At 43.3% G+C, this 22,436-nt stretch overlaps 1 protein-coding gene across 3 annotated transcripts in view; it reads right to left on the reverse strand.

Annotated features, from left to right (window-relative positions):
• Positions 1-725: 725 nt before the first annotated feature.
• Positions 726-22,436, reverse strand: part of LOC147429461 (lipid transporter) — an 81,453-nt gene continuing 59,742 nt past the window's right edge. For 2 of the 3 annotated variants that reach the window (XM_086495723.1, XM_086495721.1), the window contains exons 6-15: positions 2,993-3,141; positions 2,760-2,917; positions 2,601-2,684; positions 2,474-2,527; positions 2,259-2,396; positions 1,988-2,143; positions 1,855-1,907; positions 1,546-1,724; positions 1,251-1,409; positions 726-1,166 (exon numbers count right to left, since the gene is read on the reverse strand). In XM_086495723.1, the coding sequence (XP_086351849.1) occupies positions 1,346-1,409; positions 1,546-1,724; positions 1,855-1,907; positions 1,988-2,143; positions 2,259-2,396; positions 2,474-2,527; positions 2,601-2,684; positions 2,760-2,917; positions 2,993-3,141 (1,035 nt within the window). In that variant the 3' untranslated portion in view covers positions 726-1,166; positions 1,251-1,345. Of the gene's footprint in view, positions 1,167-1,250; positions 1,410-1,545; positions 1,730-1,854; positions 1,908-1,987; positions 2,144-2,258; positions 2,397-2,473; positions 2,528-2,600; positions 2,685-2,759; positions 2,918-2,992; positions 3,142-22,436 lie in introns of those variants that run through there. The other variant, XM_086495722.1, reaches the window with a different exon arrangement.

Genomic DNA, 22,436 nt, shown 5'->3' on the forward strand with positions numbered 1-22,436 from the left:
AGCTAAATTAATACTTAAAAGAACACTTGATAATACTATACAAAAGGATGCAATAGATTATAATATCATCGAGAGAGATTTGAGTTTGTACATTGGAACTCCATTTATAGATGGAGTGATACATGCAAATAGTAGAAGTGACGATGCTAATATATCCACATATGTGGCTAGGTGTTGTGTGCATGAAGAGTTTTAGGACAAGTGTATACGCCATGTGGCATATAAAGGAAGTGCTAGGTGTAAGCATGTTTCCCACAATGATGTAGTAGCACCATAAGGGGTTGTTCACATAAACATAGGATGGAATTAGGTTTAGACCCTAACAGGCTATGGGAAACTACTACCAAATTTACAACTAAAAACTTGCATGTCCATAACATTGTTGCTTGGCCACCGTGGGTGACCACATGATAGTAGTCATGCCAATTACTACCAAACTTAAGCACCAGGAAATTTACATTTGGTCCTCTTCAAGCTCCAAGTTAGAGATCTCAACATTTAAGGACACATTTAATGAGCTCGCAGATAATTTACGGTAAGTTTCCTCTCTTCACAGCCACAAGACAAGTGCAATTTTATCCTACATAAAAAAGTGTGCTCTTCTCCCAATGCAAATAAAAACAAGTTGACGTTGGCCATCTAAAAGAATAAAATGACAAAGAAGTAATGTCATCTAAGGCTAAAGCTGTGAAATGAAAACTAAAAGACCCATTGACAAACTAAACAAAAGAAAAAATCAAATGCTCACTAAAAAGGCATATCCAATCAATATTGGAACAATAAGATTTCAAATGTCCACCTAACTCTCTTGTCCTGTTTAAGGCTTCTTTTAGACAGCCAAAAAGAATGAAATGTAAAGCAACATCAGAGTCTTCCGAAAAAATATTGTCTGGTAATAGCAAAGGTAGAACCACCAGTCAGATATACAATACAAAAGACATACGTTTGGAATGATTGTCTTCCTCTTTCCAAGCGGCATGTTTAGCGAGGGCTTTTATTGATCTCAAAAGATTTGTGCTCCTGACACAAATAAATGATATGAATCCTAATCATAAGCCATAGACATATACCATATGCCATGTCTCCAATGTCCATCATAACGATCCAATGCCGTATCATAACCAATTTCTGGCCATAGATTCGCTTGGAGGTTTATGGAAACCATTCTGCTTCATCCGGTACCAAGCTTTTAAAAACCACATGTAAAAGCCAAAAAAATGACAAAAATATAATCCTCTTAAGTTCCCTACCCATTCAGAATCGCGAGTAGCCTTCTTTGAGCTTGCAGAACAAATGCTTTATTTACTGGACACAGCAACAATCATGCCTTTGCATACGCCCTTGTTCAGTCAAGTTTGCCCCTATGTAATGCAGACAGCCTTGCAAAGAAAGATTGCTCATGTTTGTATCTGTCCTTAAGAGTTAAGATGGTTGGAAAGCTAACACCAGGTAAGTTTTAGTGAAGACCACTTAGCTTGAATTGAAAAGCTAAAAGTAAGCAATAAATCTTCATGATAAGAACCATACTTCAGCAATTGAGGATACAGAAGGTAGACCACCAGTGCAAAACATCCAACTCCTACCCCAACATGCAGAGGAGCTGTAACATAGAATCTATGACGATCCAAAATCGTCTTCTCAGAGGCACGTGTTACCAACATTGACACTGCAAACATGACCAAAACTCGTGCATTTGGTAGAATCTGCCAAATCTCAAAGTCACCCTGCACTAAGCATTCAATGAAACAGGGAGTGAGTTCTGTTAGAAACCATTGAGCTTTGCAAAGCACTTACAATTTGAGTAGCTTGAGGAATGGTAAGGCATTGAAAACTCTAGAACTGAAAGAGAACTACCTTGAAATACTTCATGATAAAATTCAGGGAGTATAAACTTCGCAGCAGCATGTCTAGAGGTAATGACGAGGAACAATTAAGTGGACTATTAGAGTGTGCTATCATCTATGTATGGCTTACAATGAAAGGATACTGATACAATTTGCAACGATCAATCCAGCAGCTCCAGCTGTGCGGATCAGCAAGATACTCAAGCTTACATACACGAAGGAGAATGCCAAAAGCCATACATTGGAACGAGCCAATTGTCCTTTTGTTACAACCGCATGCAAGAAAGCTTCGGTAGTGCCTAGGTTAGGTCAAAGGACATGAGTGAAACTCAGTGCCTACAAAAAATAACCAACAGAATTTCTTTGTTTTTCATGGACCTGCTTATCCCCTTCATGGCTTTGAGCCTTACTCACCATTGAGTGCCAACATCATCACATAGAAGCAATACCAAGCTAATGCTATGGACGCTTCTCCCTCACTCCACTTGATTCCATATAACATTCTTAAAAGCACGTAAGAGTAGCTCGGACCGAAAGTTGTAAAAAACAAACCTGTGGAAAAGAAGACAACCATCCATGCACTCAATATGTAAAACACCATCAAACTAGACTTCAAATGGAGGAAATACCAATCAGAGTTACGAGCTTGAGTGCAGAGGTAAGAAGCTCTCTCAATCTTGAACCTGCATATGGTAGCCTAACTTCTCAGGGCACAAAAAAAGAATCCACCAATATTGCTAAAATCTGGACTCTTACCACTACCCGTAGAGCTGGACTTGGCAAAGACAGTGAATGCACTTTCTTCAAATGGTTGGAAAACTGACCTGACCACTAAACTGCCTGCCAACAGCTTATTAGTCCTGTGAGTTCATGGTCTGGCAAAAAGACATGCTCAGAGAAAAATGGGAGCCGCACCTAGATTATCGACAAAGCCATAAATACCCTGATTGTAAGTTGTATCAAACACCAGCAACACAAACTTTTCTCCTTCTTGAAGAACTAATTTTTGAAAAGACTGGAAAGTAAACATGAGGCTCATGTACAGCAGCTGTTTGTCGTGCTTCCACATACCCCTAGAAATTAAGAATGACATAATTAAATTTGATGTCAAGAGGAGAAATTCTAGGCATTCTCTTCAAAGACTATACCACTTGGGAAGTAGATAAGAGAGGGTGGATGCTCTGTCCCCTTTGAACTCCGCCTTCAGCTTTGAGGAAGAAAGAAAATAGCCCCAGTATCCCAGGAGAAGACATGAAGCATACAGCAGTTGTGAATAAGCAAACAGAACTCCTCCAGCCTGAGCATCTCCAAAAAAATCAAATTACCTTTTTGATTTCAAAAAAATCAATATCTTTATCTCCGAGCGCTAACACTTGAATCTCATCAGACATCTATCAGCATTTGTGAGGCTTCAAAAGATGGAACAAAATCGAAGAACTTCAATAAGCCCATTTTTTTTAAAACCAAAATGCTCAACCCTAAAGTGATCTAGCCTCTGGCCCCTCTAAGCAGGTCGAGGCCCATTGCTCTAGCCCGCCCTCCCTCTCATGAGAAAGAAAATGAAATGAAATGGAAAGATATTTACATCTGCAAAAGGTCTAAAAGACTTATGAGACCAGAAATTACATCATCATCATATGATCCAACTGTCCCGGATTAAAAAAAACAAGACTAAGGTAACAAAAACTAAAAAGCTGAAAGCTAGATGGGAATGAATAAGTGAACAAATAGAGCCAGCTGGTGGCCAATCTGCCAAAGCCTGATCTCTCCATGGGCGACTGCTGATAGTGCCCTTACATGAACTCTCTCATGGGCCAATGCATCATGGCGTCAATCCATCCTGTGTAAAGAACCTCGTAGGAACTGCCCTATGCCTCTCAATAATGGCCTAGATGCAGCAATGGTGAATATGTTGGTGACGTTATCTGCGGGCAATACGAGGGAACCGAGATCTACTAATCTTTGCAGCTCTATCTAGGAGAGTCCCATGAGCTGAAAATTGGCATGTCCTGGGGGCCTGCTGAGGGCTGCTGCACTAGAATAAATCCATCGCCAGTCAGCATAATCCATCACCCTAGACAGAGGTCCGAAGCCCTCTCTAAACAGACAATGAAAACGTCCCCATACCTCATAATATACTCGGCACTGCCATATGTAATGCTCATGTGCCTCTGGCTCTAAACTGCATACCTTGCATGTCTGCTGCTCTAGAGATACTGAAGTGTATATACTATATAGATTCTACAACTGATGGGAGGAGGTCCGAAGGTGTCCTATGACACACCAAAGCCCGTCCGGGAGGTGTGAATCCATGTATCTTGGCCATCAATTTAAATGCATCCTCACTCGCATGAAGATAATGCTTTTTGTAAAAAGTCATTTCTTCCCCGACTCCCGAGGAGTCATCCATGTCCTCTCTATATCAATCTGTGTGAGATCCTGTTTGATGATCCTGTTGATCTCTGACGTGTGAACGCCAAGTGATGACGCTAGGGATTCTCTCGTACACATGAGCACAACAACAAGCTACGTCAACTAAAAGCTGTTTAGCATGCGTCCAAGGAGTACTAAAAGGGTGGCAATCTGCACTATATGTCTACGAAGGGCAAACTGGTTTGAACAACCAGAATGCACAAAATGATCCTTGGCAATATGCATTATGATGGAAGAAAGAAGAGACACACACATAAAAATGAACATGTAACTCGAAGACGCACCATCTAAGCCCATGCGCACATCCCTACCTTTACATGCTATAGGTATTCGTGGGCATGCTCTGTTTAGATGTGTATACCCACACACACACACAGAGATTTGTAGCTCGAATAGTGGGTATGTCACAAAGTGATGACGTGGCATGGCCTTAAAGGCTGGAGCCCGGATAGAAAGGGCTTAAGTCCCTCGGGAAGAAGCAAAAGAAGTTCTAACCAACTTGCAGGTTGGTTACAGTTAAAATTTTACCCGCCCGACGACTTATAGAGCCCGGCTGAGGGGCCTAAAACCTTTAAAAATAAAGGCAGGACCCAAAACTGCGTAAAAGCTGATGATGTGGCAGGCTATATGGATCTCCGCAAATCACGCTGGCAGGCTTACGTGGCATGCCGTACGGACAATCCTTGGAGGCACTAGCTTTTGGAACTCCAAATGTCTTTAAGAACGTATGCTTTTCATATAACTGCTTTTGGGCATGGCCAAGGGACTTTATAAGTGTGCAAGGGCCTCTTCTCCGAGCACATTAGCTTAGGGGCTTGCCAAAGAGAGGACCCTCGGACATTGTACTTGTTGAAGCCTAATAAATAAAGAAATACACAGAAGGGGCGCCACTCTTTGGGGCAAGTGCTTCTGGGCCAGGAACTCCGCCGTGCCGTGTCGTCTCTCTCTCTCTCTTAGTTTACAACGGGTATCAGAGCTCAAGCGATTCTTCTTCTACGGAGGATCCAATCCCTTTATTTGCAGCACACATGGATTCAATCGACGGATCCCGCCAAGAGGAAACTGCTACACCTGATCACTTGGGTCAAGAAGAAACTAACGCGGATTCCAATAGGAACAGACTCCTTTCCAAGGAATCGAAAGAGGAGTATGGTCCGCCTCCACCCATAGCTTATGAAAGAATGAAGATGCAGCGTTGACAATCGGTCAACAATTGTGCTCGACAGATGCTATTGTACTCCAAGGATCGGCGAAGCATCCACTTGACGAGATGCCCGATGGCGTGCCACCATCCATTCACCTCTCAAGTCGGCTCTAGAGAAGAAACCTACACCGGCGGTATCTAGACACAGAGTGTACTCAGAGGATGAATGTAATGAAGTTGTAGAGTGACGAGTCAACAAACTAATGAAGACCAAGACCCAATCGTGGAGAAAGAGTTGCGCAGCAGACTATCCAGTCTACTTGGGTCGCAAATCTACCTTTCACGCTGCCAATAAACTGAAGAAGCATGTGCGCTTCGAGAATGATCCAGCCCCAGTAATAGTACAACTTTTAGCAAATCACAAGGACAGATAAGCAAGATTCCAAGCATATTCCAAATTTCTGTCTCTAAATTGGGGGTGGATTCGTCTACCTTTTGGTAACAATCTACTTATTCGCCCCTTTACCCTATGCCCATAAATGGATTCTGAATAGGAATAAGATTTTCTTTGACCAGCAGCTTCCCATTGGCCATTTACCAATTTCGTGATCATTGACATCATGCAATTTGTGGTTTCCAATACCCAGAATCGCTGATATACTAGACAGCTTTAGCAAAATTGACCTGGAAAGTGGCTATCATCAGCTCGGGATCGCTCTTTGAGATGAATACAAGACCGCGTTCAGGATGTCCTTTGGATTGCAAGAGTATTTCGTGATGCCTTTCAGTTTCACAAATGCTCCTGCAATGTTCAATAGGATGATGGACAAGATTTTAGAGAGTACTGGTCACTTGTGGGCGCACCTTTTTCGACGACATTATCGTATTCTCCAAGAGTGAGGCAGGGCACAAACGCCATCTGTTACACGTTTTTCAAGCACTGCGGCAACATCAACTCGTGGTTAATGGGGAAAAGAGAGAGTTTTTCTTGCCAGAGATGCACCTTTTGGGACACATTATCTCTACGGAGGGTGTAAAGATGGACTCGGCCAAGGTCAAAACAATTCGAGATTGGCCAGATTTGAAGAATGTACATGGAAGTTCATAGCTTTTTGGGCTTATGTTCGTATTACATGCAGTTCATCCGAAAGTTTGCGGAGATTGCTACATATTTTGACGCAGAAAGGGGTTCCTTTTTCTTGGGGACCATCAGAGATTGCAGCATTCAAGACTCTAAAGGAAAAGCTGCCGATTGGTTCAGTGTTGATATTACCAGATTTGCAGAAGCTATTTGAGTGATGCGTGTGGTCTTAATACAAGAGGGCTATATTATAGTTTATGAGAGGAGAATGTTCTCGCGACCAGAGCTGGTCGCACAGATTTACGGAAAGGACTTATTGGCAATCATCCATGCTCTTACTGAATGGCGCCGCTTTTATTTGGAGCCGATTTTACAGTGTTCACCAATCACCAAAGTTTGAGATACTTCATGTCCCAGAAACAACTATCGCACAAACAGAAGAGATGGGCAGTTTCATTTTCAAATCATATATGTTAAGGGAAAGAAGAACTTGGTGGAAGACCCGTTGTATTGAAAGCCACAGATATCGGCTATTTCAGTGATTCACCATCAAAACATCAAGGATATGGTTGATTAGTACGCCACAGATCCAGATGTTCAAGACATCTTTGACCTATTGAAGAGTGGGGAGACAGTTGCATGCTATGCTCTGAAGGATGGTTACTTAATGCGGAAAACAATGTTGTGTGTTACTCAAGCGTTACGAAATAAAATTTTCACAGAGTGCCATTGTCCACATCTTTTTCAAGGCATCATGGCATCAACAGCACCTTCAAAGGTGTAGAGCAATATTTCTTTTGGCCAAGGCTCAACAAGGATGTAGACAAGTTTGTTCGCAGTTGTGTGGTGTGCCACAAGGTCAAGTTTGATCGGCATAAGGCACCTGGTCTCCTACGACCTTTACCTATTCCTAGCCGACCTTGGGAGAGTATAGCAATCCAAGACTCCAAGTGGGCATGATGGCATTTGGAAAGTCATCGACTAATTCAGGAAACATGCCCACTTTACACAGTTAAAGCCAACCATTTGGCTAAGTTGTTTGTCTCACACATTCTCAAATTACATGGTATCCCTGAATCTATAGTTTCAGATAGAGATCCCCGTTTCATAAGTCTTTTTGGAGGGCAATCTGGGAGAACATAGACACAAGGCTTAAATTCTCATCCTCATTTTACACACAGAAAGATGGGCAATCGGAGATAGCCAATTCAGTGGTATTGGACTTGTTAGAGTCGTAGATCTCTAATCAAAAGACTCAATGGGACAAGTATTTGCCCTTGGTGGAGTTCGCCTACAATAAAACAGTTCATACATCTACAAGGCACCATTTGAGATTATCGAGGGTGTCAGGAAGGTTCCACCTATTTTGAGCACCAAAGATAAAATATTTGAAGCAGACCAGTATACACAGGATCTGGACATTGCTCTTGCCCAGGTACGGGAGGCTATGGAGAAGTCTCGAGCATGGCATAAGAAGGCAGCAGACAAGCATCGGCGTGACTTGCTGCTAAAGGAAGATGATTGGGTGCTACTACAGTTTGAGAAGGCACACCTGCGAAAATGGAACGGTGAGGAGATGTTTTTTCCCAAGCTAAGTATGCGGTACTATGGACCTTTCCCGATCCAAGAAAAGATAAATGATGTATCCTTCGAATTGAACTTACCAAATACTTGGAAAGATTCACAATGCATTTCATGTGAGTCTATTAAGACCTTTCAAAGGTGAAGTGCAAGTTGATAAGGAGCCATATGAGCAGCCCGAAGTGGAAGAGACAGAGGAGAATCTCATTCCCAAACAGGTCCTAGCTCACAAGGAAAAGAAAGTGAAAGGTAAGCTGACACGACGGTATTTGGTCAGAATCATCCGGCTATTGATGCCAAGTGGATGGAGAAGGAGGACCTAGCAGATACTCCTTAGATATTAGAGCTTTATCTTAAGCTTTTGGTTTAGCACCGAGTTACTGATGAATCAGCAGGTTGAATGGTGCGGTACGGACTGCACAGAGGGGAGTTACTTCGCTCCTTTGTCATAGGTTACCTCCATGGAATAAAGTCACTGATTCTTTTGAGATTTCACAGATGCTAGTGAACTTACAGTATTTTCTTGGATGACTTAATATTAAGAAGCACTTTAAAATGGGAATTTCTAAAATGAATCTGTTGCATGTGTTCTCTCATGTGTGTATTGTTTGAGTGCATGTTTGAAAGGCGAAATGATTGTAGCATTTTGTCTTGTTCACCTAAGGGCTGATATGGATATAATAGTAACGAGATTTAGTAGATCAAGACATCCGTGAAAAGATTAGCGCAGTCTAGATGTGATTGCTAAATAAGTTACAATGATCATGATTCTCATCCAGCGTAACTGCGAAAGTTTCAAGGCCGAAATGTTTCACCCTGAAACGTGATGTTTCACTATGAAACGTTTCAATCCAAACTTAGAGCACAATGAAACGTGATACTGAAACGTGAGTTTAGCGACTTTGAAACTAAACTTATGGTAAATAGTTGTTGGTGAAACGGCTCGTGTTTCACTTAGTGAGTGAAACGTTTCAAGGCCCGAGACGTTTCACCTCCCCCGAACTGTCGAAACGAGTTTCAGGGTGATGCTGTTCTCATCTAAGATCTCGACGGGGATAGTGATGTGAATGTGATCTGAATGTTTGGTGACTGTCGTCTAGTATGTCGGTACTTAGAGCGTGTGTCTACTAAACTAGTTTTTGTCTTATGTTTGTTTTGCAAGTGTAATCGAGGGCAATTACAATTCTTTCAAGAGGGAGGTATGTCACAAAGTGATGACGTGGCATGGCCTTAGAGGATGGAGCCCGAACCGAAGGGGCTTAAGTCCCTCGGGAAGAAGCAAAAGAAGTTCTAACCAACTTGCACATTCCTATCAAGGAGCCTAAGGGGCTAGAGTAAAAAATTTAACCCGCCCAACATATGGAACCCGACCAAGGGGCCTAAAACCTTCAAAAATAAAGGCAAGACCCAAAATTGTGTAAAAGCTCATGACGTGGCATATTGTACGAATCTCCGCAAATCACACTAAGATACTGACATGGTATGCTATACGGCCCTTGTCTCAAAGTGATGATGTGGCGGACAGCAAAAACCCTAATTTCTGCCAGAAACCCTAAAAAAACCTGCAAACCCTAATTTCTGCCACAACCCTAATTTCCGGAAATCACGAAGGCTGAAAAAAAAAATTTAAAATGATGAGCGACACGAATTTCTCTTTTTACTCTACGCAAGAGAAAAGGAAGAGAATGTTTTTTTTAAAACAAAAAAAGGAGAGCTTGAGAGAGAAGAGCTTTTGAGCTCTTATGCTTTTAACTGAAAAGCTTTTGGGGCTCTGCTTTTGGGCATCCCTTGTATCTTTAAATAAGTGGTGAGGGCTTCACTTCTCAGAGCATCTGGACGCAGAGTCTAAGAGTGAAACCCTAGCCACTCTCTTGTACTTTGATCTGATTAATATAAAAAGAAATACCGAAAGGGGCGCCAGTCTTTGGGGCCAATATCTCTAGGCACGGAACTCCGCCGGGCCAGTGGAAATCTATTGTGATCTGTGAATTGTTTTGAAGTGGTTATTTGGTGCTGTTGCGGTTGATTCTTGACTTGGAGTGTCCAAGTCTATTACAGTGGTATCAGAGCACGGCCGATTTCTCTTCTATGGAAAATCCGATCCCCGAAAAAATTTTTCCGCGGCAGCTATGGCTTCACGCAATGATCAGTCGACTCCCTCTGCATCTAGAGATGCGGGCAGCGATCACAACGAAGAGTCCGGCACGGAGTATGGCCCGCCTAGGCCTAACTCCAGCGGAGCAGCAAGAGATGGAGCGTCGAAAATTGATTGATGATGCAACAAAGATGATGCTCAATTTTGCCAAGGACCCGAAGATGGCAAAATATATGAACCAGACCTCTTTGGAAGAGGTACAGATGGAGTGGGAAAGAGCCACAACACCACTCCCGAAACCCACTCTCAAGAAACCTTCTGCCTCCAAGAAATATGCGGAGAAGGAACTAGAGGACGTGGTTGATGCACGGATTGCTCAGCTTTTCGACGTGCAAAAGAAAGGCAAAAAGCACGGCAAAAAGCAGAAGAAAGGCACTGATTTCCCGGGATATTTGTGTGTCAAGTTTGAAGGCTTACCCAGTTCTTCTTCTTCTTCTGACAGTTCTTCTAGCTCTTCAGACTCGAGCGAAGAAGACAGAAAAAGCAAAAAGCGAAGCAAGAAACAACGCTTCGGAAAGGGCAAGAAAAAGGCAAGGAAGTCTAGGTCTCGCCCAGTGAGTGACACTTCTACAGAGGACTCGTCTACGGACAGTTCAGACTCTGACAACGGAAACTTTTATGCGAACAAGAAGAATTTTTACAAAGCCAACCAGTATGACTTTCTCGAAGATAAAAGCAAGAAAGTCCGAGAGTTTAGGGAAGGTGGCCACTCGATCAAGTTTAGAACTTTTTCAGGATACTCAGATGCTTCGAAGGCTTTGTCTTTTATACAGCAGTTTGACATCGCTTTCGCAGGAGGACGCTATTCAGAGCACTCCAAGATTCGGAGAGCTGCCTCTTACTTTAAGAGGAATGCTCGTACTTGGTGGTCCACGCTTCTTTTAAACAAGACTGCGCCAGTTAAATGGTTGAAATTTAAGAAGCTTTTTATTTCTTCTTGGTTGACGCAAGAATATGAATGAGATATACGAGCTGCTTGGAACCATCTTCGGATGACCAAGAAAGATACAATCAATGCTTATTGTGAAAGATTCTAGAGCTCTTTTCTACCCGCCTCTTCATTCAAGAAGATCTCGTTCAGAGAACAGATTGAGCGGTTTACCTTGGGTCTACCTACAGAGATCCAAAATCATTGCTTGGAATAGAAGTCAGCTTCTATTTAGGAGTTGATGAGTCATGCGAAGCGGGGCTTTGCCATTCACTGTGGCAGTTTGACCTACCCCACAGATAAGGCCATGACACAACGAGCCGAACAGACTTCTGGGAATGAAAGTAGAAAGAAAAAGAGCAACCCAGAGAAAAAGGATGCACGACCCAAGCTTACTCCTGAGGAGAGAGCTCGCTTCATCAGAGAGGGGAAGTGCTTTGGATGCGGGGAACATGGACATATCTCCGCGAAGTGCCCTACACAGGCACAGAAAGAACAGAATGATAAAGACGACGACAGGGCTGAAAGTTCGAGAGCAACTGAGGAATGTGGCAGAAAAGACAGATAGAAAAGCAGAACTTGTACCACATGGCGTGGGGCCTGCACCAAATCTAATGAATGAAAGTACAAACCTTGCCGCTTTTGGGGCAAAGTGAAGGATCAGGAAGCTCTTTTGAAGGAGCCAAGGCCAACTTCTTTTCACTTGGAATTGGCGGCTCGATTTGGAATTACGCCCGATAGACTGACGCCACAGGCGGAGGTAGTTCGACTGGCACCCGGATGGGATGTTGCCATTACACCGAGCATTGGCAAACTTCGTTTGCAATGACAGGGGTGTTCAGGGTACGCGAGTGACGTTCTACTCAGGATCCCCTGGTACCACAAGAACTACGCCGTGGTTGACTACCAGGCCGAGAAAGCAACTTTGATAAATGAAGGGCTTAGAGATTGTACTTGATGAACTTCAGTTTCTTACTCATTCTTTTGGGAGAGAACTGAACGATGGATAAAGGTTGAATATGTTTTGACCTGATCAAAAGAACGCCAAGATTTTTCTCCAGACTCATGCCGATTGCTTTTCTGAGGGCCTGAAGATCAAACCATTGATCTGATACCTGGAAGCACGCCACCGAACCGGCCACCGAACCGTGTGAGCCGAGGTCAGAATGAAAAGATTATGAACCCAGTGAAAGACCTCTTGGAAAAGGGTCTTGTCCAGCCTAATACTTCACCGTATTGCTCTCCAGTGTTGTTGGTTTTGAAGAAAGACGGATCTTGGAGAATGTGCATCGATTATAGCACTCTCAACGAAATCACCATCAAGAACAGATTTCTGATTCCTAGGATCGATGATATACTCGACAGGTTACAAGGATCCTCGTGCTTTAGCAGGATTGACTTGAAGAGTGGATATCATTAGATCAGGATAGCGCCAGGAGATGTCTACAAGATAGCTTTTCGGACGACTTTTGGGTTATTTGAGTTTTTGGTGATGCCTTTTGGCTTAACCAATGCTCCTGCGACATTTAACCGGATCATGGACAAGATTTTTCGAGAGTACAGGCTATTTGTTGGCACTTTCTTTGACGACATCATTGATTTCTCCAAGAATGAGGCAGAACACAGAGATCATTTGCTTCAAGTCTTTCAGTTATTACGAGATCACACGTTAGTGATTAATGCAATTTTCCTACCAGAGATACACTTTTTGGGACACATCGTGTCAGCAGCAGGAGTGCAAATGGACCCCACCAAGATAGAGACTATCCGTGATTGGCCCGATTTGAGGAATGTCCATGAAGTTAGAAGCTTCTTGGGACTGTGTTCGTACTACAGGCGGTTCATACGAAAGTTTGCAGAAGTTGCTTCCCCTTTGCATACCTTGACACAAAAAGGAGTACCTTTTTCGTGGGGACCCACAGAGGTGACTGCCTTTCGGAAATTGAAAGAGAAATTGACTACGGGACCTATTTTGACTTTGTCGGACTTGCAGAAGTCATTTGAAGTATATTGTGATGCTTGTGGTCGTAGTCTGGGTACGGTCTTGATGCAAGAAGGCCATGTCATAGCTTACGAGAGCCGTTTGTTCTCTAGGCCAGAGATGACAGCACAGATTTATGAGAAAGAGCTTTTGACGGTTATCCATGCTCTTACTCAGTGGCGGCATTACCTACTCGGAGCGGATTTTACTTTCTTTACAGACCATCATAGTTTGCGCTACTTCTTGTCACAAAAGCAGCTTTCGGAAAATCAAATGCGGTGGGCGAACATCTTGTCACAGTTCCACTTCCAGATTGTCCATGTGCAGGGACAGAAGAATGTGGTGGCAGATGCTTTGTCTCGAAAACTGTTGGTTCTGGCTATTTCCGCGATACATCATAGGAGCTTCGAGGATATGGTCGATCAATATGCCACAGATACAGATTTTGCAAATATTTTCACACGGATACGGGATGGGGAGACAGTAGCTGGATACTCCCTTCGGGAAGGCTACTTGATGAAAAAGACTATGTTGTGCGTTACACAACCATTGAGGGAAAAGGTTATGATTGAATTCCATTGTCCACCTTTTACGGTCACCGCAGCATTGCTACCACCGTGACAGGGGTACAGAGATACTTCTTTTGGCCGTGACTCAAAAAGGACGTGGAAGAGTTGTGCGCAGTATGCCAGAAGGTCAAGTTTGACAGGCATAAGGCATAGGGATTGTTACACCCTTTACCCATACCCACCCGCCCCTGGGAAAGTATTGAAATGGATTTCAGTTTTAATCTCCCGATTACACAAAATGATCACGATGATTTTCCGATTACATAGCACGTCTGAGACGATTGTCTCCGACAAAGACCCCAGATTTATGAGTTTGTTTTGGAAGGCAATTTGGGAGAACATTGGCACGCGGTTCCAGTTCTCGTCATCCTTCCACTTGCAGACTGACGGGCAATCTGAGATTGCCAATTCAGTGATTTTAGATTTATTGAAGTCTTGTATCTCGGATCAGAAGACTCAATGGGAAAAGAACTTACCTTTGGTGGAATTTGCCTACAATAACACGATACACTCTTTGACGGGGAAGACGCCATGTGAGATTGTTGAAAGTGCTGCGAAGGTTGTATCCTTCCTGAGCACGAAAGATTAGATATTGGAAGCGGATGAATATTCGCGAGATTTGGATACGGCTTTTGCCAAGGTTCGCGAGACTTTGCAGGAGTCTCAAGAACGACAGAAAAAGGCAGCGGATCGCCATCGTCGCGACTTGAAATTGAAGGAGGATGATTGGGTGCTCTTACGTTTGAGAAGGCACGCCTAAGAAAGAAAAAGGGAAAGGAGAGGATTTTCCAAAGCTTAGTATGCGATACTACGGACCTTTCCAGATAACTGAAAAGATAAATGATGTCTCATTCCGATTGAAACTGCCAGATACTTGGAGGATTCACAATGCATTGCATGTGAATCTCTTGAAACCTGTTAAGGGTGATGTGCCTGATGAGCAACCCGAAGTGGAAGAAAACGAGGAGATCCTTGTTCCTGAACAGATTCTGGCACATAACGATACGAAGAAAGGTAAAGTCCGAAGGCGGTTCTTGGTTAACTTCAAGAACTTTCCTACATTTGATGCGAAGTGGATGATGGAGGAGGACCTCGCAGATACTCCTCGGATTGTGAAACTTTACCTCGATGTTTTGGTTTAGCATAGTCTACTCCAAACGGAACCCAAATATTCAGCTTGGCCGAAGATCTGGTGCAGTGGGATGCACAAGAGGGGAGTCACTCCACTCCTTTGTCAACAGATGCCTTGATTTTGATACTAAAGTCACTGATGTCTCTTTGAGCTTCAGGGATATTGAGAGCTGACAGTATTCTGATGGATGACTTTATGAAATGGAATTCCTGATAATGATACTGATTTGTTCTTGACTTCTTCTGCATGCAGGAACTGACAGACGAAATGACTGCAGCATTTTGGTCTGATTGATCTCGAATAGGCATGGTTGCAATAGGGGTTAGTCAATCGGACATTGATGAGGTCCCGATTGGACCTAGTTGTGATTGCTAGCTACATTGCCGATAAATCATGGTCTAAGATCCGAATGAATGTTGAATGTCGTGTGATGTCTTGTGATGTCTGGTGATGTCCTATAATGTCGTGTGATGTGACTGTCGATTTGGTACATGTGCTAGATGTGTCCCTAGTACGTAGGTACTAACAGTCAGTGTCTGCTAAGACGGTTTATGGCTTTTGTCGGTTTTGCAGGCGTAATCGCGGTCGATTACATTGCTTTCAAGAGGGGGTTATGTCACAAAGTGATGACGTGGCGGACAGCAGAAACCCTAATTTCTGCTAGAAACCCTTAAAAAACCTACAAACCCTAATTTTTGCCACAAACCCTAATTTCCGGAAATCACGAAGGCTGAAAAAAAAAATTTAAAATGATGAGCAACGCAAATTTCGCTTTTTACTCTACGCAAGAGAAAAGGAAGAGAATGCTTGTTTTAAAACAAAAAAAGGAGAGCTTGAGAAAGAAGAGCTTTTGAGCTCTTATGCTTTTAACTGGAAAGCTTTTGGGGCTCTGCTTTTGGGCATCCCTTGTATCTTTAAATAAGTGGTGAGGGCTTCACTTCTCAGAGCATCTAGACGCAGAGTCTGAGAGTGAAACCCTAGCCACTCTCTTGTACTTTGATCTGATTAATATAAAAAGAAATACCGAAAGGGGCGCCAGTCTTTGGGGCCACGATGGGATACCACGAAGGTTGCTAGAGAGGCAGGCAATGGAGGTCCAAAAACGCCAGAAGAGGAGGGGCTGCGAATGCCAGTAAGCTCCCTAAGAATGTGGCATCCCTTATACTTGCCAGTGACCTCTCAAATGCCTTGAGTTCCGTATTTTCCCAAAACTTAGTCAAAAATGTGCATGTCACCCAAAGATTTAGGGTATTAAAAGGATGAGATTTTCCCAATTCGCTCCTTTTGATGCGAGGCCTGCTCCTATCTTGATCTACAAACTTGTGTTGTCAAATGCCCGCCAATGTGTAGAACACCCATCAATGGACGACAAAAACCTAATCTAATGGACTCGTACGAACATGCAGGTCCTGCAAACAACCACAAGAAGTTCCAACACAAAATCCCTCAGGCTCTATAGACAATGCAGCGGAATTGTTTAAGGATTTAGCTTGGATCTAGTACTCCGCACAAACACAAGGTTACTTAACTTCACTTGAAAGAGAAATTGAACTGAACACAATGAAGGAGAGAGAGACAAAGAGAGAAAACAGAGACAACACAGCATGTCGGGTCCCAAACACCATCAAGCACACCCTTGCTCTGTTGTCAAAGCAAGTACTTGCTTTTTATTACGTGCACAATGCTGTTACAATCATCCTAGATGTTGAGATGCTGATGGGTACATGTAGATGATTGGTACTGCGAGGCTAAGTGCTGAATGCTGAAAATGCTCATGCTTGAAGGTTGAAATCTGCTACTTGCTGAAAAACGCTGATCTGTTGGCTTGGAATCTGCTAACGCTAGGGTACTGGAGTGCTGGGCTGCTGAAAACGCTGATACTGATGTTGAGGTGCTGCTGATAACACTGATGTGTTGATCGAGGTGCTGTGGATTTTGGGTTTGCTACATGGCGATGGGTTGATTGCTGCGCCGGGACAGATGGCTGCCCAAAACGCTGAACAAGCTAGCTGAGGTATTGCGGGTACTAACTGCTGTTTCTTCTACTTCTTGCCTTCGAAGGAGAGAACCCCAGGCCACATCTATACTCAAGCAAAGCTGGGTCGTCAATACATAAATCAGCCCCGTGATTCTAGAAAAATAATGGCTAAAATGTTACTTATTATTACATGACTTAAGAGCCTGTTCATACGCTAGAAGTTAGGTGACTGTTCATATGCCTGTATGCTGAACTGACTGTACTGTGCAAGAGAGGGTATGCAACTATGACCTGCCTGGACATGCACGTCCTGCTAGAGGCTCACAAAGTGCCAGGCTAGATCCTAAGCTAAACTAGGACTGACGCTAGACTATAGCAGAAGTTGGTCCACGTGGCTCAACTACAGTGCGCACGTGACATCCCCTGCTATTAAAGTTGAGATACAACTGCCGAACTTCTTCCAACGGATACTTTCTGTACTTCTAATGTCGAATGCTTCTGATGCTTGTGGATGCATAAGCCAATATATACTCCTCCAAACTGGTGGATACTACGGATGTAGGTACTGCTACGATGTAACCACTGACCATACGAGTTACTAGGTAGCCTTACTGCTGTCGCAGCATACCAGCCTTGATGTTGACTCTGCCTTGCGAGCAAATACTACCACTCGAATAGTCCTCTCGTGAAAACATTGCGGGTGAAGATGGAAGGTAAGGGTGCTCGGAGGTATTTCCAAGGGTTGCTTGTCAACGGAAGTGGATACATGCTACATGCGAATACGAATGCAGGAGAGGGTTATGGATCCTGTCTCTAACTCCTTCCATATCCGCATAGGAGGCAAGTAGATCTTGGTACTCAAGATCTGGATTTTCGTGTATCTAATGTCGATCTTCGTTCAAAGACATAGCGATGAAGACGGGAGCATGCCCGATGCGCGATGGACTAAGGGTGGGAGTGGCTAATAAGTCTAGTTCTTGGTGGTTCTTCCCTTAGTTCACAAAGCCGAAGCACGTACAGAGCTCTGATACCAATGTCAAGTGCAATGGAAGGGTTTAAGGATTTAGCTCGGATCTAGTACTCCGCACAAACACAAGGTTACTTAACTTCACTTCAAAGAGAGACTACACTAAACACAATGAAGGAGAGAGGCAAAGAGAGAGAAAAGAGAGACGACACGGCATGTCAGGTCCCAACAACCTTCAAGGCCCCCTTGCTCTATTGGCAGAGCAAGTACTTAATTTATATTACTTGCACAATGTTGTTACAATGATCCTAGATGCTGAGATGCTAATGGGTAATTGCTAGAGAGGCTTGGTACTGCTGAGATGTTGATGGGTACTTGCTGTAGATGCTTGGTACTGCAAGGCTAAATGCTGAATGCTGAAAACGCTAATTCTTGAAGGCTGAAATCTGCTACTTGCTGAAAAACGTTGATCTGCTAGCTTGGGATCTGCTAACGCTAGGATACTAGAGTGCTGGAAAAGCTAGAGATGATGGGCTGCTGAGAACGCTGACATTGATGCTGAGGTACTGCTGAAAACACTGATGTGCTGATCGAGGTGCTACAGGTATTGGGTCTGCTACATGGCGATGGGTTGATTGATGCGCCAGGACAGATGGCTGCCCAAAACACTGACGGAGCTGGCTGAGGTGTTGCGGGTACTAACTGTTGGTTCTTCTGCTTCTTGCCTTCAACAAATATAAATATTTAGATTAAGCCAAAGCTTTTTTGAATCTTTTTTCTTTATAATAAAATGTATGGATATTTACTTTCAAGGTTTTCGGGACATCTCAATGCCATGATCTTTTCTAGGATTATGGGCATTTTCAAACAGTGACACATCAAACTTATCAATATTTATCTCACATAATATTATAATAATAAAACCTCTATTTGACACAAAATACCTTGCAAGGTTTTTGCAACAAACTGCTACGTGTCAAAGCCTAAAGAATGGAGCCAACTTACAGATCATGTGGTTGCCCGAGAGCAGAAACCCTAACCATAATTTTTGCCAGAAACCCTAACTGCTGAAACCCTAATTCTGGAAACCCTAACCCTAAAACCTGCAGGCCCTAATTCTGGAAACCCTAACCCTAAAACCTGCAAACCTTAATTCTAGAAACACTAGGAAGAACAAGTAACAGAAGAAGAAGTCCTACCAACTTATGAGGACCCCGTCCGATGGGGCCCCAAGTGACATAAAGGCATTAAAAATAAAGCAGAACTCGCTCAAAAGACTTTGTACATCAAAATATGATGATATGGCACCTGTACGGACATTCCAAAATTCGCGGCGGATTTTTTAGGAAATCCCGAAATTTTAGGAAAGTGATTTTTTGGGGTCATCTTTTCATATTTCATGCTTTTAGGCTTTGGTCCTTTAAATATGAGCCTTGGGGGCCCTCTCTGGCACTTTTTAGTGCGCAGATTGCAGAGCAAGTGCTCCCCGGCTGTTGTACTTTGCGAATCAGCAGTAATATAAAGAAATACCGAAAGGGGCGCCAAGGTTTGGGGCCAATACTCTCTGGGGTGGAATTCCGCCACTCCGTGTCGCGTGTCGTCTCTCTCTCTCTCTCTCTCTCTCTCTCTCTCTCTCTCTCTCTCTCTCTCTCTCTCTCTCTCTCTCTCTCTCAGTTCAGTTGTTATTGAAGTGCTAAAAGTCTGTTCAGTCTGTTCTTTTCTATTGGCACGTGGTGCCCGCCTTGTGACAGTGGTATCAGAGCATCAGGCGTGTGCTTTTCTAGCATACCGATCCTACAAAAAAAGAGCACACAAAGCTATTGTTTGAGGGATCTTCGGCCTCCAATCCGGACCTATTAGCCACTTCCACCCTTACTTCATCGTGCATCGGGCGCGCTCCCGTCTTCACTGCTCGCGTCTTACAGGGCATAAGCCATAAGAGATCACTTGCAAGAGAAGGATCCAAGATTTGTTTCGAGCTGTTGTTTTTCTCAGAGGCAGTGCCATGCAGATGTTGATGTCTACAGCTACCAAGCAGCATACTCCAAGTACTTGGCAAGCTTTCAAGGAAAAAAAAAAATTTGCCCGAAGTTATATGGTTTCTAACATCTTCCTTCGGAGTGCAACTTCTGGCAGAGTGGGGTATCCTGAATGCTTGCCATGGAAACCCTAGCAGATTATAACTTGAAATTTCTCGACATCTCTCAGTAGACGTCTCTTCACGAGCAGATGACCTTGGAGGTCCAATGCGATTGCTATCTTGAGACTACCATCGCCGTCAAAGAAACACTGTTTGTCTAAGAGCTGATGGACCATGCTATGCTCGGCTACGACTTCATGGAACGAACCTAACCCTAATTTTTGGTGCAGGTTTCAGGATGGAAAGTCAGCCAACTTTTCGAGCTCGATTGATGTCGAGATTGCTTTTTAAGTTCGAGTTCTGTTTGATCTTGTTCGATGATCCTGTTTGGAATTTGTTTGAAATGAATGGTATCTGTTTTCAACCTGTCTTGGTGCCAATTTGAATTGTTTGACTCTAGTTTTAATATTGGTTTCAATGATTAGTGATTTTACTCGCGGGTGGAGTAGTGAGAAATACTATTTTGGTATTATTTGAACCTTGGAACGACGCAGGCCGATGCCTGGGGAGTGTTTGGTTGTATGCTTGTAAAATAATTGTTGTTGTGACTCCCGGCCCGGACCTGGATGGTTATGCGGGAGGAGTATTAAGAAGTCTGAGCAGTGGTTACTCTCAGCACCTCCAAACGACGCAGGCTGCGATCTGGGGGGCGTTTGGTTGTAAAAGGCCTCTATATCTCCCGGCCCGGACCTTTTTAGGTTATGCAGGAGGAGTGATGAGGGAGTCGTTGAATATCTCCCGGCCCGGATCTTGTTAGGTTATGCGGGAGGAGTGTTCATCGGCGGCTTTATGTTTCTATGTCATGTAACATGCATATGTAAGCATTTGTGTTGCATTGTGATGTGCCAACCACTGAATATTCCTAATTGGATGAGATTGCCTAGGTATGTAATTTTAGTGCATCAAGACACTTGTGGAAAATCAGTACGGTCTGGGTGTGATGGCTAATTTTACTACGCCGGAATATCAAGAGTTCCGATCTGGACGAAAGGAGAAGCTAACTCCTTGATCAAAAGAGCCGAAAGGAGAAGCTAACTCCTTAATAAAAAGAGCAAACTGATTGTCCCTCGGAAATTTTTGAGCTAACTTGAGTTGTTTTGCAAATATGCTGTAATCGCGGACGATTACTCTCTTTCAAAAAGTGGAGATGTAACAAACTGTTGACGTGTCGAAGCCTAAAGAATGGAGCCCACTTACAGATGACGTGGTTGCCACAGAGCAAAAACCCTAACCCTAATTTTTGCCAAAAACCCTAACTGCTGAAACCCTAATTCTGGAAACCCTAACCCTAAAACCTGCAAACCCTAATTCTAGAAACCCTAAGAAGAACAAGTAACAGAAGAAGAAGTCCTACCAACTTATGAGGACCCCGTCTGATGGGGACCAAGTGACATAAAGGCATTAAAAATAAAGCAGAACACGCTCAAAAGACTTTGCACATCAAAATATGATGATATGGCACATGTACGGACATTCCAAAATTCGCGGCGGATTTTTTAGGAAATTTTAGGAAAGTGATTTTTTGGGGTCAGCTTTTCATATTTCATGCTTTTAGGCTTTGGGTCTTTAAATATGAGCCTTGGGGGCCCTGACCTTGTTAGGTTATGCGGGAGGAGTGTTCATCGGCGGCTTTATGTTTCTATGTCATGTAACATGCATATGTAAGCATTTGTGTTGCATTGTGATGTGCCAACCACTGAATATTCCTAATTGGATGAGATTGCCTGGGTATGTAATTTTAGTGCATCAAGACACCCGTGGAAGATCAGTACGGTCTGGGTGTGATGGCTAATTTTACTACGCCGGAATATCAAGAGTTCCGATCTGGACGAAAGGAGAAGCTAACTCCTTGATCAAACCAGCCGAAAGGAGAAGCTAACTCCTTGATCAAAAGAGCAGAAAGGAGAAGCTAACTCCTTAATAAAAAGAGCAAACTGATTGTCACTCGGAATGTCCCTCGGAAATTTTTGAGCTAACTTGAGTTGTTTTGCAAATATGCTGTAATCGCGGATGATTACTCTCTTTCAAGAAGGGGAGATGTAACAAACTGCTGACGTGTCAAAGCCTAAAGAATGGAGCCAACTAACAGATGATGTGGCTGCCCGAGAGCAGAAACCCTAACCCTAATTTTTGCCGAAAAACCTAACTACTGAAACCCTAATTCTGGAAACCCTAACCCTAAAACCTGCAAACCCTAATTCTGGAAACCCTAGCCCTAAAACCTGCAAACCCTAATTCTAGAAACCCTAAGAAGAACAAGTAACAGAAGAAGAAGTCCTACCAACTTATGAGGACCCCGTCCGATGGGGCCCCAAGTGACATAAAGGCATTAAAAATAAAGCAAAACTTGCTCAAAAGACTTTGCACATCAAAATATGATGATATGGCACCTGTACGGACGTTCCAAAATTTGCGGTAGATTTTTAGGAAATTTCCGAAATCTTAGGAAAGTGATTTTTTGGGGTCAGCTTTTCATATTTGATGCTTTTAGGCTTTGGGCCTT

This window comes from Adiantum capillus-veneris, chromosome 22, assembly GCF_014529385.1.
Source record: "Adiantum capillus-veneris isolate H3 chromosome 22, ASM1452938v2, whole genome shotgun sequence".
Classification (NCBI taxonomy): domain Eukaryota; kingdom Viridiplantae; phylum Streptophyta; class Polypodiopsida; order Polypodiales; family Pteridaceae; genus Adiantum; species Adiantum capillus-veneris.